Source organism: Oncorhynchus tshawytscha, linkage group LG10 (assembly GCF_018296145.1).
Source record: "Oncorhynchus tshawytscha isolate Ot180627B linkage group LG10, Otsh_v2.0, whole genome shotgun sequence".
Taxonomy (NCBI): domain Eukaryota; kingdom Metazoa; phylum Chordata; class Actinopteri; order Salmoniformes; family Salmonidae; genus Oncorhynchus; species Oncorhynchus tshawytscha.
Window position 1 is genome coordinate 60,060,721 of NC_056438.1, and position 17,944 is coordinate 60,078,664.

General features: G+C 43.1%; 1 protein-coding gene across 3 annotated transcripts in view; it reads right to left on the reverse strand.

Annotated features, from left to right (window-relative positions):
* LOC112260557 (oxysterol-binding protein-related protein 1) overlaps nucleotides 1–17,944 on the reverse strand; it is a 45,519-nt gene that overhangs the window by 18,711 nt on the left and 8,864 nt on the right. The window contains exons 1-2 of one of the 3 annotated variants that reach the window (XM_024435761.2): nucleotides 1,782–1,901; nucleotides 1,354–1,572 (exon numbers count right to left, since the gene is read on the reverse strand). In XM_024435761.2, coding sequence (XP_024291529.1) covers nucleotides 1,354–1,415 — 62 coding nt within the window. In that variant the 5' untranslated portion in view covers nucleotides 1,416–1,572; nucleotides 1,782–1,901. Of the gene's footprint in view, nucleotides 1–1,353; nucleotides 1,902–17,944 lie in introns of those variants that run through there. The other 2 variants (XM_024435760.2, XM_042328820.1) reach the window with 2 other exon arrangements.

The following is a 17,944-nucleotide window of genomic DNA, read 5'->3' on the forward strand; positions in this document are numbered from 1 at the left end:
GGCCACTGTGTTCTTGGGACCTTCAATGCTGCAGACATGTTCTGGTACCCTTCCCCAGATCTGTGCCTCGACACAATCCTGTTGTCTCTGAGCTCTGCGGGACAATTTCTTCCACCTCATGGCTTGGTTTTTGCTCTGACATGCACTGTCAACTGTTGGACCTTATATAGACAGGTGTGTGCCTTTCCAAATCGTGTCCAATCAATTGAATTTACCACAGGTGAACTCCAACAAAGTTTTAGAAACATCTCATGGATGATCAATGGAAATAGGATGCACCTGAGCTCAATTTCGAGTCTCATAGCAAAGGGTCTGAATACTTATGTAAATAAGTCATGTTTTTAAAATTATTTAATACATTTGCAATAAATGCAAAAAATCAGTTTTCACTCTGTCATTATGGAGTATTGTGAGTAGGATGATGAGGGAAAAAAATATTTATTCATTTTTGAATAAGGTTGTAACGCTACAAAATGTGGAAAAAGTCAAGAGGCCAGAATACTTTCCGAATGTACTGTATCCACACACAGCCAAAGACACAAACAAGGGTCTGACAGGATGTATAATGTATAAACAAGCTTCTCATCAATCTCTTTCAATATACATAAAGGTGCATGCACACACACACACACACACACACACACACACACACACACACACACACACACACACACACACACACACACACACACACACACACACACACACACCCCTTTCCTCATGGTCTTTGTTTCTCTAAGCTGGCAAGTACTTGCAAGTAAATTATTCACTGTTCAATTGTTGGATTAAGAGAAAGGGCATGCCACCATCCTCATCCACGTAAAGAAAGTAGGTTGGCCAATATTCGAAAAGCTTTCTGCTCTGACCCAGTGTACGAAGTCTGCTGAATCCGAATGACATAACTGTGGATGGAAAAACAAGAGAAACCCGTCTATGGGGCTTGGGTGCTCAAACAAAAAACACTGGAACAGAAAGACAGACAGACTGGGGTATCACATTACATACTATACTGTAGAGCTGCTGGCAGTCTATTCTGAGCACCACAACAGTCATCAAAGACTTATGCTAAGTGATCAAATATTATACATTATAATGACATTATTGACATAGCAGTAACAACATTGTGACTGGTGAGTCTTTTCTACAAAGTAATTTCCTACAAAATGTCACACGTGATAAAAACACACTTTTGAAATGAAATATAACGATCAACTAAAAGTAATGGAATTGAGCCAAACACGGATACAATCCTTGCTATTACACACACTGGAGAAGAAAGGAGACAAGAAAACCAAGCTGGAAACCACGTGGGAAACAAGCCGTTACATCACATTAAGTAGAGCGTGATCCTACCTGTGCTTCTTTACTCCATTGCACTGGGCCTTCTGGTTACCATGGTTACCCTCCCCTGACATTCCGCTGGCGGTGGCCGTTCCCTGAGGGTGGTACGGCAATGGAGGCTGCTGCTGAACAGAGGGGGCTCTCTCCCCTCTTCCTCTTCCTCCTCTTCAATTGAGTGTCTGACCACAAACAGGAAGTCGTTCAGAGAGAGAGAACGCTTGTTCTCGGAATCTGCAGGAGTGGGATGCCAGTGGCCAGAGAGACAGAGGGGGTCATGTCACCTTTGAGCTCAGTCCAAAACATGGTAAGCTTAGCTGAAACCTAGTCCAAAAACTCTATTCTTAGACCTGCAACCTGCCTGCACACTCCTCCACCCAGTAGTGACTGACTGAACTCTCTCTTCCTCCTCCTCTCCCTCCCTGGAGCCTGCGAAACCCCACCTGTGGGATAGTGTTCCAATAAGAAGCCACATAAATGCTCTGCTTCCTCCGGGTGCTGTGTCTGCTGTGGTTAGTACAAGTACAGTACTCTGGCTCCGCCTCTAACCTAGAACTCACTCTACTGCTACTAGGGACAACACAGGTATTAACACCCAGTAAAAGGGGGAGGGGAAACAGAATCTCTAAACAATGAGGAGGAGCTGAGATACTGGGGTTAGAGAGCTGGCATGACTAACTAAATATTCAAGAACTTAAAGATAGTGGCAATACAAATGCATTTTTTTGGCATGCCAATAAAGCATTTAAATTCAAAAATTGAGCTGGCATGATCAGTTATGGGAACAACAAAGCTTTAAATCTCTCGTTATAGAGTAATGCTATTTATAAACGTGGGTCATGTGGCTTAATCCAAAACGAAAGTTCAATCAAAGAAATGGACAAAATGCGTTGATGTATCTTTATTATGTAAACAAACAAGATACAGGTCTCATAATGCTCCATAACATGCTGGTCGATCTTCATCATCTCATTGTAGATGCAGTAAGCATGGTATATTTATAAGAAGAGAGAGAGCTCTGACCAGTAGATAACTGTGGATGGATGAATAATGCAACAATCCTAGAGTAACAGGGATCACTCTAAAAGGCACAAACTGTATAGCACAGCAGCACGCTCCTATTGTAGCCTGTATACAATATCAACCACTAAACTGCAAGGCATTAGGGCAGAGATCAACTAAATTCAGCCTTGGGATGATTTTTTTCTTGAGTGGTTGTTCAGGGGTCCGGAACATAATTACAAATAATTTGTAAACTGCAAATTGACCGAAAGTAGCCAAACAGATCATAGTTGAATAAAACAATTTGAAACCTTGCTTACATTTGTATACAATCACACATTTCTCTATTATGCGGGAATACTTGGGAACAGATTCCCCCAATTAAAATCACTTGGGGACGATTTTCTGGTGTTTTTACAGTATTTTATGTCCAACAAAAAAATGTAAATAATCACCTGCGGGCCACCAGCTGGGGAACCCTGCTCTAAGCTATAGTGCATTCGGAAATTATTCAAACCCTTGACTTTTTCCACATTTTGTTACGTTATAGCCTTATTCTGAAATGGATTACATTGTTTTGTTTCCCCTCAATCTACACACAATACCCAATAATGACAAAGCAAAAACAGGTTTAGAAATGTTTGCAAATTTATTTAAAAAAAAATAAAAAATAAAATAAAGTAACCTATAAACAAGTAACAATGGTGTGTGTAGTCAGTAGTGTACTGAAAAGGCACAAACTGTATAGCACAATCTGGCTTAGTGACACGGTTTACCTTACAGTAGTCCGTACAAAATCTGTTTGTCCCATCCGGTTTACTGACCAAGATACACAAAGGCCATTGGGGAGTATGGTTGATCCAGGAGCTGGGACTGCAACTGTCATGTCATGACGTTGGCCTGTGTGTAAGGTTTAAGACCCCCCCCATAAATACCTTTCTCCCTTCCCTCTCTCTTGACTCTACAGAGGGACTCTTGAATAGCCTTTGTTAAACATAGAGAGTCTGGGAACATCAAACAAGTGGAGGGAAATGAACCGTATTTCGATAATAGAACCAGTTGAAAATATGCGTTGATACTTAATGAATATGATGTCAGTTCGGTTGTCATCTGAGACATTATGACTGATGACAGGACAACATAAACTGTATCTGGGAAATTCTACACATTATAGTTATCAGATTCACATGCAATTGTTGTGCAATTCAAATGTTTAAATATACAATCATTTGTGAAAAGATTAAATGTAATTTTAGCTTCCAAATGAGAGATTTGGGTTTTCATAAGGTTAGGGCTCTGCTCAATCAGTGGCCCGCCCCTGTGAAGAGACATGGGTTATAAATTATGAAACACACCCTTCTCCCTCCACTATATAAGCCCTTGACGAAAATGTAACCTTCTGTTCAGGGTACATTAGGACGACAGTCCGATGTCAGAATGATTCAGATAATAACTACAGAACGAAGCCAAACTCAGCGTGAGCTTTGGTTGCGAATGGTATGAACTTTGAACTTCGCTACAGAAGTGATACCTCCTAGCCGTTGAGTTAGCAGCGGCCGCTGTAAACCCGGGCTAGGAAAGGACGGACAGAGTATCCCATCTACCACACAACGACGACAACATATACCGTTCACCACCAGAGACACTCTTCAAAGGACTCTGTTGGGCAACACGGCCTTCCATCTACCACCAACCTATTGAAGCACAGTTCAGAGTAAATATTTATTGCATTTCCCTTTTCCAAATGGGCGGTAATTTAGAATGCATAAGATTCTGTATTTACGATAGAGTAGCTGCCTATGGCCCGATAGAGACATCGCTTCTCCCTTTGTTCTTCAGTCTTCAGCTCTTTCACTCAAACCCAGCCCCCTTTTCTTTATGTAACCAGCCGCCATATCGGTTCCGTCCGCTAGGGACGTTTTCCTTTATGACATAAGTTGTAATCAAGGTACGATTCATTCTGTGTATATGTAATTCTGTGTGATTAGTTAGGTATTTAGTAAATAAATAATTAAACCCAATTTTGTATTGCTGATTCAACTTGTTAGCCAGGGTTCGTGAAGATAACCAAGAATTTACAACTTTCAGATGAGACTGAAATAAGGTGACGATTAATATTGACTGCTATTGATGTCAAATATTACTAGGTCTTTAAGAGTTTATTCGGAAGATAAGTGCTCTATAAATATTATTTTGTGGTGCCCCGACTTTCTAGTTAATTACATTTACATGATTTGCTCAATCAGGTAATATTAATTACAGAGAAAGGATTTTATAGAATAGCATGTCATATCACTTAATCCGGCATAGCCAAAGACACGACAACTGTAAGTGAGTGGATGCGTGCGTAGATGGTGATAATGAGGGGTGTTAAGAGGTGCCAAAACAAATAAACACAAAGCTGCAAAATGCCATAACAAAAAGCAGTGTCTGTGTGGACAGAGTCTCCTTGATGTATGGGGGAAAGGGGTATTTATCCCCGGGACACACCCGAGCCCAGGTGTGTCCCATTTTGATGACGACCCTAACACCGACATCTTATTAAGGAAAACAAGAGCAGAGAGAAAGAATTTGGCAGACCGAGTGGGAGGGTCGTCACAAGTTTGACGCTACATGCTTGGCACACCTGTATTTTGAGAGTTTCTCCCATTCTGTCAGTTTGGATGGGGAGCGTTGCTGCACATCTATTTTCAGGTCTCTCCAGAGATGTTCGATCGGGTTCAAGTCCGGGCTCTTGCTGGGCCACTCAAGGACATTCAGAGACTTGTCCCGAAGCCACTCCTGCTTTGTCTTGGCTGTGTGCTTGGTGTCATTGTCCTGTTGGACCCCAGAACACCACACCAATAAAACCCCCAAAAATGTATATATTCACCAGGGCAGAATGTTTGTATTTAAGCTGCCCCACTACCCCAACCAACCTCGTCCTCCCCAGACCTCAGAAACCTTTGCTGACAGGAAGCAACCTTGAAGAGGAAATACATCAAATGAGGACAGCAGGGAACAGATGACAGGACAACAATACACAAAATAAACAGTGGCCGGTCACGTGAACGACATGCATACGTCACAACACTCAGGAACAACGCACATGAGAAAACGTGTCCACCAGTATCTGCATAAATCTGCATGAGACAACCCTATTCATAAGGCACTGAAAAGTGGCAGGTGCTGTTAAGCAGGCTGAAACTCATAACCGGTACAGAGTGGAGGGTGTAATAAAGGCAGATATTTTGCATGCCCCACGCATCAGTGACACCTGTCAATAGCCCATTAACAGCTCAAACTTGCTCACAAACTTCGCTGCTCCGACCTGATCAACACAGTCCTCCATCCAAAGGAAGAGGAAATTAATCTGGCTTAGTGACACGGTTTACCTTACGGTAGTCCGTACAAAATCTGTTTGTCCCATCCGGTTTACTGACCAAGATACACAAAGGCCAGCTGTAGAAAGAAGGCTCTGCAATATCACTCTCCAGCATGTACCTGACCTCAGCATCCAGACAACTCAGTTTCTCTGAACAGACTCTATAGAACAGCTGACGGATGGGGTCAGCTTCCACTTCGTCAATATTGTGTTTTATTAAAAGGAGAACCAACAATTGGCAGCAGAGCAAGAACCTGGTCACCTGGACTAAAGTGACGAGGCTCAGCTCGCCGATAAAATATTTGTTCATCCTCCCCTGTGAAGTTGACAGCTTTTCTTCAGCATCTCACCAGCACCGTACAGGCATAGCTGGAAATCACAGACATAAGATAATAGGGACTGAGGTGGCTTGGGAGACTTCCAGTCATTCTGGAGCACTGCTAGAAACCCATGCACACTATGTCCGAACACTAGGTAATTTGGACTGAAACCTGTGCTCTCCTGTGAAACCTACCTGGTGGGTAACAGTAACCACGGCAACCCCTCCTCCCAATCCTTATCTCTGTACAATAAGCTCTCAACAAAGACTTAAGTGATTGATGGAACCATTTCAGGGCTCCTTGACTCTGTGCACTATAAGTGCTAGCAAAATTGTGTTTAAAATGGAGTTGTTGGAGAACCAAACAGATTAGAGGTGAAATTAGAACCTTGGTCACTCTGAATAACCTTAGGGATTCCAAACAGCGAGATAAACTGAGTCAAAGCTTTTAGCACAGACTTAGTCGTGATAGACCGGAGGGGATAGGCAGCAGGAAACCTAGTGGTCTGACACATCACAGTGAACAGGTAACTACTACCATTCTTAGAGTGAGGCTGACTACGGGAATAGGAAACAGCGGTAGCAGCGTACTAGCTTGATTAGGTTCACCCATTAATTGACAGGTGTGACAGGTTTTGATGAACGCAGAAACACCTGTGTCTCCATGGGCGAGGCCCAAATTTCTTCAAACGCTCAGTCCAAATACAGGATTCTGCAAAGCCACTTTTGTGAGTCAAAACATACTCGTCCGTCAAAAACCACAGCTTCAGAGAGTCTTCAGTCTTCAATCGTTAATGTACGTGGCTATCCAATCAGGGATTGGATCCTTAAATTGCGCTAGCACAGATCACACAGCCCCTGGAAAGAGCAGTTATGAGATGCGGAACACCAGCGATTAAACTGTGAAGATAACTCTCGCACAAACTCAACATGAGTCTGTTTATCAGCCCTTTTAAAGTTTTAAATTGTTGGCGGTAAGCCTCAGGAACCTATTCATAACTCTGTAACACAGCCATTTTAACCTTAGCATGACTGGCACTGTTGGAGCTGAATATGCTTCCTGCCCTTTACCAGTCAACACACACTGCAACATTAAAGAGCGATCAGAATCAGGCCAACTCCTAGCTTCAGCAACGTGCTCAAACAACATCTCAGGGTCTTTCTCATACAATTTTGTCAACAGCCGTAAGTTTCCAACAATATCAAATGTGTCTGGGGCCCGACCGAGAGAGGAGCGACCCCTAGGTAAATCAGGGTCATCTTCCTTAAACAAACTCTCCCCCGAGAGCTTTCCATCCCTAACCAAGTCTAACCGCTCTTGTTGCAGCTTGATTTTAGCGTGCTCCAATTCCTGTTTAAATTCCAATTTCTTTTCATGCTTAACACGATCATGCTTTAGCGTAAAACAATATGCAATCATGCTCTAACTAACAGAAGCAGTTCTTTCTGCGGTTCAAAAGAAAGACGACTAGGGCTAATAGTCGGAGCAATGTCGTAAAACGGGGAGATAGCTGGGGAGGTGGTGAGTCCTTGGCAGAGGCTGCCCCAGTGGTAACTACGAGTATAACCCTCTCCATCAGTTTGGCCTTCAATATTTTTTAGACATTTATCACCAATTTCAACCTGATAGTGTTCAGCGATCTTAAACAGCTGTTCTTTATTACATAATTCTAACAGTTCCTTTGATGGAACGCAAATGAACTCATCTACATTAGATGCCATAGTCACAAGTAACTGCAAAATAAAATCTCGCTCTTCCCCTCTGCTGAGCACACTAGACCTGACCACAACAAGAGAAGTGCCAATCACACTGGGCACCACAGGAGAGAGAGATGAGAGAAGGAGCTTCCCCGAATCCTACAATAACTCAACCCTAGACTTTGTGTGGATTTGCGGATTTGCAGAGACAACTGCTCCGTCCACAGACACCACACAAAAATAGCAAACAAAGTAACCTTGCCCAATGTAGTCCAAAGTGGAACATGTCGTTAAGCCTAAAAGGGGAAAAGAAAGGCTATAGCGCCGAGTAGCAAATACACAGCAGATTGTACTCACCTCCTCACACCGTTGTCCCAACAGCGAGTAGTTTCCAGCCTGGGCAGGGGCCTGGAAACTAACCAATGTTCCTCTCTCCAATGCAACACACAACCACCTCATGGGTGATCAACGCTGCAGGAATTGTATATACTTTGCCCTGTTCCGGGATGGGGTCGAATGCCCTGACTTTCAGTGCAACAATTTCCTGCTCACGGAGGGCTACAGAGAAGAAGTCGATACTGATTTGCACAGGCTACTGAGAAAGCCAAGACTTGCAATTTTGAATGGAGTCAGCGGGACCTTTGTTGCTGAATCGCGGGATAATCCTCTCCTGAACCTGGGTGGCCAGACAGGGAGACAAGTCGCCGCTGATAGTGGAAGTTGAGGGCGCTGTCCTCCACTTTGAGCCCTCTGCAGTGAAGCGATTCATGAATGAGCAGCCAACATTGAATAGCTTAGCTGCTCTGGAGCCTGATGTTCCAGCTCTATCTTCTCATGGAGCGTCGGAGGTTCCTTCTGTATCGGACAACTTTGTAGTGGCATCGCCGGGGACTAAGGTGGTTTCTGCTTCACCGGGGTCTGCGGTGGGCTCGGCTATTCCTATCATTTGTGTGTGGGGGGGACTACCATCAACCATTAGTATGGGAAGCTCCATGGTTAGATCGGTGGAAGTCCAAAAATACCTGTACACTTTGTACACTAATGGTTTGTACACCTGTACACTTCAGCATGACTTTGATTCAATTCAGAAATCACTTACAGATCTTAAATTAGTGTTAAATACAAGTAAGACCAAGCTCATGCTGTTCTCTAGGTCACATAATGTTGACCCTGGGGACCTGCATATCTGCGCTACAAATGGAGCCCAAATTGAGCTTCTTTCTCAGTATAAGTACCTGGGTGTCTAGATTGATGACAAGTTGTCCTTCGTAACGCATATAAAAAATCTGACTAAGAAGCTACGATCCAAGATTGTTTTTGTTATATCGAAATAAAATTATGCCTTAGTATTAAAAATAGGAGAAAGATTGTTTGAACAAAGCTTCTCCCTGTATTGGATTTTGGTGATATTGTTGACAAGAAAGCGGCAACCTATTTTAAAATCCTTGCACGCAGTCTACCATTCAGCAATACATTTATTCACCGGGGACAATTTTAGGAATCATCATTGTAGTCTGTATAAAATGTGGGATGGACCTCTATGTCTGTAAGAAGAAAGCTGCATTCTCTTTTATTTATTTATCAAGCAATCTTACAGAAACTCCCTCTATACAGTGCCTTGCGAAAGTATTCGGCCCCCTTGAACTTTGCGACCTTTTGCCACATTTCAGGCTTCAAACATAAAGATATAAAACTGTATTTTTTTGTGAAGAATCAACAACAAGTGGGACACAATCATGAAGTGGAACGACATTTACTGGATATTTCAAACTTTTTTAACAAATCAAAAACTGAAAAATTGGGCGTGCAAAATTATTCAGCCCCTTTACTTTCAGTGCAGCAAACTCTCTCCAGAAGTTCAGTGAGGATCTCTGAATGATCCAATGTTGACCTAAATGACTAATGATGATAAATACAATCCACCTGTGTGTAATCAAGTCTCCGTATAAATGCACCTGCACTGTGATAGTCTCAGAGGTCCGTTAAAAGCGCAGAGAGCATCATGAAGAACAAGGAACACACCAAGCAGGTCCGAGATACTGTTGTGAAGAAGTTTAATGCCGGATTTGGATACAAAAAGATTTACCAAGCTTTAAACATCCCAAGGAGCACTGTGCAAGTGTTAATATTGAAATGGAAGGAGTATCAGACCACTGCTAACCTACCAAGACCTGGCCGTCCCTCTAAACTTTCAGCTCATACAAGGAGAAGACTGATCAGAGATGCAGCCATGAGGCCCATGATCACTCTGAATGAACTGCAGAGATCTACAGCTGAGGTGGGAGACTCTGTCCATAGGACAACAATCAGTCATATATTGCACAAATCTGGCCTTTATGGAAGAGTGGCAAGAAGAAAGCCATTTCTTAAAGATATCCATAAAAAGTGTTGTTTAAAGTTTGCCACAAGCCACCTGGGAGACACACCAAACATGTGGAAGAAGGTGCTCTGGTCAGATGAAACCAAAATTGAACTTTTTGGCAACAATGCAAAACGTTATGTTTGGCATAAAAGCAACACAGCTCATCACCCTGACCACACCATCCCCACTGTCAAACATGGTGGTGGCAGCATCATGGTTTGGGCCTGCTTTTCTTCAGCAGGGACAGGGAAGATGGTTAAAATTGATGGGAAGATGGATGGAGCCAAATACAGGACCATTCTGGAAGAAAACCTGATGGAGTCTGCAAAAGACCTGAGACTGGGACGGAGATTTGTCTTCCAACAAGACAATGATCCAAAACATAAAGCAAAGTCTACAATGGAATGGTTCAAAAATAAACATATCCAGGTGTTAGAATGGCCAAGTCAGAGTCCAGACCTGAATCCAATCAAGAATCTGTGGAAAGAACTGAAAACTGCTGTTCACAAATGCTCTCCATCCAACCTCACTGAGCTCGAGCTGTTTTGCAAGGAGGAATGGGAAAAAATTTCAGTCTCTCGATGTGCAAAACTGATAGAGACATACCCCAAGCGACTTACAGCTGTAATCGCATCAAAAGGTGGCGCTACAAAGTATTAACTTAAGGGGGCTGAATAATTTTGCACGCCTAATTTTTCAGTTTTTGATTTGTTAAAAAAGTTTGAAATATCCAATAAATGTTGTTCCACTTCATGATTGTGTCCCACTTGTTGTTGATTCTTCACAAAAAAATACAGTTTTATATCTTTATGTTTGAACCCTGAAATGTGGCAAAAGGTCGCAAAGTTCAAGGGGGCCGAATACTTTGGCAAGGCACTGTATGTAACATCATTAATTAAGATAAAAATCACAAGTTACCAATCCCGTTCACAGGAATGGATAACACTAGAGATCCCTCCAGTCTCCACAGATTTGGGAAAATCTGTTTTTATGCCCCTAATTTGTGGAACAAAGTTCACTGCAGTTAGATGTGCTGGTGTTTCTCAGGTAGTTTAAATGATTGATTGGGGGCCTCTATATAGTTGAATGTGATTGCTTTTATTAAATGTCTATTAATATATATATTTTTTTATTGTTTTATACACGTGTACATTGTTTTAATATTCTGTTTTTCTTGTAATGTGTACAGGGCTCTGGTAAAAGAGATTTTAATCTCAATGTGACTCCCTGTTTAAATAAAAGTTAAATAAAAAAACAAGACTAGTCAGTGAATACCAACCAAAGCGCATCCCAATTAGCATTAACCCATCATAATGCAACAAAATACTATACGCCAAAATGTCTATGAACCAAACTTATATCCCGGACGAGCCCCCACTTGTTACGAACCGGCTCTTAGCCCGTAACAAAGAACGCAGATATAAAGAAATAACAATAATATATAAGTAACCAATATGCAAGTAGCAATAGTGTGTGTCGTCAGTCGTGTAAGTGAGTGGATGCGTGCATAGATGGTGATAACGAGGGGTGTTGAGTAGTGCCAAAAACAAACAAACAAACAAAGAAGCCCCAAAATGCCACAATAAAAAAACAACAGTGTGTCTGCGTGGAGAGTCTCCTTGATGTATGGGGGAAAGGTGTGTTAATCCCCGGGACACACCCGATTGCTGATGACCCTAACAGCGCCGCCCACCGACATCTTATTAAGGAAAACAAGAAAATAATTCATCACAGTGGGAGGGTCGTCACAGGTATGACGCTACAAGCTTGGCACAGCTGTAGTTTTTCTCATTCTTCTCTGAAGATCCTCTCAAGCTCTGTCAGGTTGGATGGTGAGTGTTGCTGCACAGCTATTTTCAGGTCACTCCAGAGATGTTCGATCGGGTTCAAGTTCGTGCTCTGGCTGGGCCACTCAAGGACATACAGAGATTTGTCCCAAAGCCACTCCTGCGTTGTCTTGGCTGTGTGCTTAGGGTCGTTGTCCTGTTGGAAGGTGAACCTTCGCCCCAGTCTGAGGTCCTGAGTGCTCTGGAGCAGGGTTTCATCAAGGATCTCTCTGTACTTTGCTTCGTTCATCTTTCCCTTAAACCTGACTTGTCTCCCAGTCCCTGCCGCTTAAAAACATCCCCACAGCATGATGGTGCCACCACCATGATTCACTGTAGGCATGGTGCCAGGTTTACTCCAGACGTGATGCTTGGCATTCAGACCAAAGAGTTCAATCTTGGTTTAATCAGCCCAGAGAATATTGTTTCTCATGGTCTGAAAGTCCTTTAGAGATGCCTTTTTGCAAACTCCAAGCAGGCTGTGATGTGCCTTTTACTGAAGAGTTCTTCTGTCTGGCCACTCTACCATAAAGGCCTGATTGGTGGAGTGCTGTAGATGGTTGTCCTTCTGGAAGATTCTCCCATCTCCACAGAGGAACTCTGGAGCTCTGTCAGCGTGACCAGTAGGTTCTTGTTCACCTCCCTGACCAAGGCCCTTCTCCCCCAATTGCTCAGTTTGGCCAGGCGGTGAGCTCTAGAAAGAGCCTTGGTGGTTCCAAACTTCTGTTTAAGAATGATGGCGGCCACTGTGTTCTTGGGCACCTTCAACGGTTCAGACATTTTTTGGTACCTTTCCCCAGATCAGTGCCTCGACACAATCCTGTCTCGGAGCTCTATGGACAATTCATTCAACCTCATGGCATGGTTTTTGCTCTGACATGCACAGTCAACTGTTGGACCTTATGTAGACAGGTGTGTGCCTTTCCAAATCTAGTTGTAGAAACATCTCAAGGATGATCAAGGGAAACAGGATGCAACCGAGCTCAATTTCTAGTCTCAAGGCTGTATACTTATGTAAATAAGTTTTTTGTTGTTGTTGTAGAAACCCCCCCAGAGTTTTAGCTTCGTCATAATGGGCTACATACCGTGTGAAGATTGACAAGGACATTTTTTTTGGGCAGTCTTATGGCTTAGGGGTAGAAGCTGTTCAGAGTCCTGTTGGTTCCAGACTTAGTGCATCGGTACAGATTGCCGTACGGTGGAGAACAGTCTATGACTTTGGTGGCTTTTTGACCATTTTTAGGGCCTTCCTCTGACACCGCCTGGTATATTGGTCCTGGATGGCAGGGAGCTCGGCCCCAGTGATGTACTAGGCCATATGCATTACCCTCTGTAGCGCCTTGCGATCTGATGCCAAGCAGTTGACATACCAAGCAGTGATGCAGCCAGTCAAGATGCTCTCAATGGTGCAGCTGTAGAACTTTGAGAATCTGAAGGCCCATGCCAAATCTTTTCAGCCTCCTGAAGTGGAAGAGGAGTTGTTGGGCATTTGTCACAACTGTGTTGGTGTGTGTGGACCATGATAATTCCTTAGTGATGTGGACCCTGAGGAAATTGAAGCTCCACTACAGCCCCGTTGATGTGGATGGAGGCATGCCCTGTAGTCCACGATCAGCTCCTTTGTCTTGCTGACATTGAGGGAGAGGTTGTTGTCCTGGAACCACACAGCCAGGCCACTGACCTCCTATCTATAGGCTGTCTCATCGTCATCATGATCAGGCCAAACACTGTCGTCTTGTCAGCAAACTTAATGATGGTGTTGGAGTCGTGCGTGGCCACGCAGTTGTGGGTGAACAGGGAGTACATGAGGTAAGTAAGCACGCAACCCTGAGGGGCCCCCGTGATGACGGTCAGTGTGTCGGATGTGTTGTTGCCTATCCTCACCACCTGGGGGTGGCCTGTCAGGAAGTGCAGGATCCAGTTGAAGAGGGAGGTGTTCGGTCCCGAGCTTAGTGATGAGCCTGGAGGGCACTATGGTGTTGAATGTTGAGCTATAGTCAATGAACAGCATTCTCACGTAGGTGTTCCTCTTGTCCAGGTGGGAGAGGGCAGTGTGGAGTGTATTAGAGATTGCGTCATCTGTGGATCTGTTGGGGTGGTATTTGAATTGGAGTGGGCCCAGTGTATGTGGGATGATGGTGTTGATGTGAGCCATGGCCAGCCTTTCAAAGCATTTAATGGCTACAGATGTGAGTGCTACGGGCGATAGTTATTTAGACAGGTTACCTTGCTGGGCACTACTTGCTTCTTTCTTCAATAAGTAACATTGCATGGATCAATGACGACAGACAGTGGTATTGAAGTGCTTTGAAATGTGCATGACCCATGTATGTGAGACCTTAGATGGCTTAAAGGTTCTGCATGGTCAATCCAACAACTGCAGTGGCCGTACACCATTTACAGTGGTACGGCCTCTGCAGAACTCAGGGCATTCATACTTCTTGCGCTTCGTGGAGCAGAGCTGTTGTGAAGTAAGTTGTCAAGGAAGTGAGTTCGTGTTTATAGAGGACCTCCCGCCCCCACCTACTGTCAACCAATCGTGTCAATTCATAGCTACAGTATATTGAGCCCTCAGCATTGTTAGAACACTTGGGAGGTGCATGGTGATGTGGTATGGAGCTCAATTTGACCTCCGCAACCCTCCGGAGCCTCGGAATCGCATTTTCGAAATAAGCATAAATGGGCTTTTAGCTTAAATGTCTCCTGCAACAGCTTGCTATTACTATGATCTAAGTTGCTAGAAATGTGTATGTCCCATGTATGCGAGACCTTAGAACGATTAGGTTACATGTCTCTTGTATGTTTTTTTTATACAATACGTGCAACATTTAATTTATGTCTAAATGTCATCCACCCATTTAAGTCATATTACATATTACTATGAATCTTGTATGTGTATTTGTTGCCATATGTATTACTTACAAGTTCCAGGTAGAACATAATAATCGTGTTAAATACTTCTATATCTTTTCAAAAAGGGAAAATATTTCAGCCTTAAGAAGAAGCAACTGCTAGCTGACTCAGCCTTGAGATTCATTAGCAGAGGCCATTTTGAGGTTGTTACTTCTCTGTGACACTAGTTCTAAGGGCAATTATTTGAGCCCAACATGGAGACAATTAGCCAGTGTAGCAGGTTGGGTAACCAGCTGTGTAATGCATCACTGGGATTGGTCATTAGACAGGAAGATGTGGAGGGAGGCTGGGGTGGCTGAGGTGCCCTGGGGACCTTCTGGGGCAATGGACCAAGCTGTGGGTGCTTGAGGATGTGAGGTGAATTATGTTCCGAGACACATACTCTAAAGTTGCTCTTAACTTCAACTTGCTCTTTGTGTGATGTTCTCATCTGATAGAACTGCCTATGGTCATGAGCAATCCATATACAATTGAGGTTTTATGATATTGCATAATCAAAGATGGTGAAAATGTGTGTTTACAAGGACCATCTGAAGGATAGGCTACCCATTGCTATGGCAGTCAGCATAAAATCATACAACACAATTATTAACTCTCTGCCAAAGAATACTGCCAACCAGTTACAGTATAAAGGACAAAACAAAGAGTGAAATCTCCCTCATCCCCAGAGCCTACTGTCTGCTGGAGAAATATGTGTTGCTGGAGCCTAAAGGTGTCTGTGCTGCTGATAAAAATAAACAATGCGTCTATATAGGATCCAGCCTATTCTTCAACACAGGAACAACTCCACAGGGGAAGTGCTTTTCACTTCTGACAAGAGTGGGGACGAGCTATGGTTAGGGAACCAGATAGTTTCAATGAACAATTCAGACAGAAGGACAACTCAGCTTTATAGTTAATTGCTGCAGAGCCACGATAGTCAACCCATTATTTATTCAAACCCACTCACCACTTACACTGCTGCTATATTGATTAATATTACCATTAATATGTATCCTTTTTATCCATTTACATATACAGTACCCCCTGCACATTGTAATTATGGTACTGGTACTTTTTCTTTTCGTACTTCGTGTGTTTTCTTCCTTTATATTCGTACTTTATATTATTTCCTCTCACCTTGACACTGAATATTGAGAACTGCATTGTTGGGAAAGAGCTTGTAAATAAGCATTTCACTGTACTGTTCTACACCTGCTGTATAGGGTGCAAAGAAACGTTGAAACTATAAACTGGCTGTGTACTCCAGAAGCGTTAATAGATTGTTTTGTATAGAGGTGTTTATAGAGGTCTTTCAGAAATGATCAGAGTCAACAACAGTTAGAGGTCAAAGAAAAACAGGATAGCCTGCAATTAAAATCTGAATACTCTGAATGAAAATATCAGATGTTGGAGAACTTATACTGCCCCTATTCCCTATAGAGTGTACTTCTAGTGCTCTACCCATTAGGCTTTGGTCAAAAGTAGCGCACTATATAGGGAATAGGACGCCGTTTGGGATGCATCAAGTGTTTAATGAAGACCCGTTGGATTTGACTGACCTGACAGGGCATCATAGCAGTCATCCTCTGTGAGTGTGTATAGTGTGGCTTTACAGAGGGACTGCTGGTCTACTTCCTGGTGCTCTGTAGCTAATGTCTAGAGAGCCTCTGACAGTAGCTTGTTCTTCTCTACTTCCTGTTCCAACTTCACACACACACACTTTAGACAAGACATGGCATAGAATGCCATAACAAACACTATCCCACACAACATTCATTTGACATTTGTTTTAATAGATCTGATAAACAGTGAGATGTGTTTGTGTGGTATTGATCACTCCCTCTGTAGAGTTTGTAGTTGAAGCTGCTCCTGACAGGTAAGCAGGTCATTGTTCTAAACCCCGTCCTACAGATCCAGTTTCCTCCACTCGGAACCAAACACCCCCATCTCAGAGAGCAATGTGGGCCAGGATCAAGTGTCTTTCCTGGGCAACCTGAGCTCGGTTGCTGGCCATTCCCCCTGTCTGATGCTGCTGTTATGGATCCTCCACTAACAGGAAGACAGCAGTAAAAAGGCACTATGACAAAACAAAACTCTTACCAAGCATCATCATAAGTCAGAACCTGGCCTTTGACCACTCAAGAGACCGCTGGAAAGAAAGTCAACCTACTTCGAGTTACAGTTTCTCCTTTGATGAGTTTCCAGAGAAAATAAGTACTATGGTAAATAAATAAATACTTGATCTAAAATACTTTCCCTACTGATCTACTGAGGGGAGAAGTTGATTGAATTCCATGAGTAAAAAAAGCACAGTAACTGAAGACAAAAACAAAGTGAGTCAAGTCCCCACAGAGTGAAAAGATGCCAAAGTCACCATGGGAAAGGATGACAGGCAAACAGCCTCAGCAAACAGCCTCAGCCTCAGCTGTCTCCATCAGAAACTGGAGCCAGTAAACCAGGCTGTAAATCTGAGATAGCGGCCACCATCTTCAATTAAAGTTATGAGAAAAAAAACGAACGAAAAAAACCCCCATCAATTATCCTGCCTGAAGGACTGTTTCACATTACACTGTCCACGTAGCCTACACACAATCATGTACACACACACACACACACACACACACACACACACACACACACACACACACACACACACACACACACACACACACACCGAGGGGCAGTTTCTAATAATAGGTGATGCTTCCTTTATTACAACCTATTGTGGCTGTCTGACATTCACCTTGGTGCGTTACTGTATGACTTATTCTGGTACAATGCATACATTGTTGAGCTTTGTTGTCATCACAGTCAAAAAGGCATGTGGACAAACAATACCACAACCTCGGCCAAACACTAACGTAAAACTCATACTGTAATCAGTGGTGTTTAATAACCACTAGGTCATAGCTACCTGAGAGGTAGGGGGACAAACAGTGAGAGGGTACTTGTTATCTATTCTATATGATGACGTAAAAGGATTAGTGAATATTATATATCATGGCTCTTGAACATAACCAGGAGGTAAAATAACCACTTTAAACCCAGAGGCCAGATGGCAATTCCAAGAGAGAATACAGAGGACGATAAACAAAAACCCTTCAGTACCAGAAGAGTCACTGGAGAGTGCAGTGACTCTG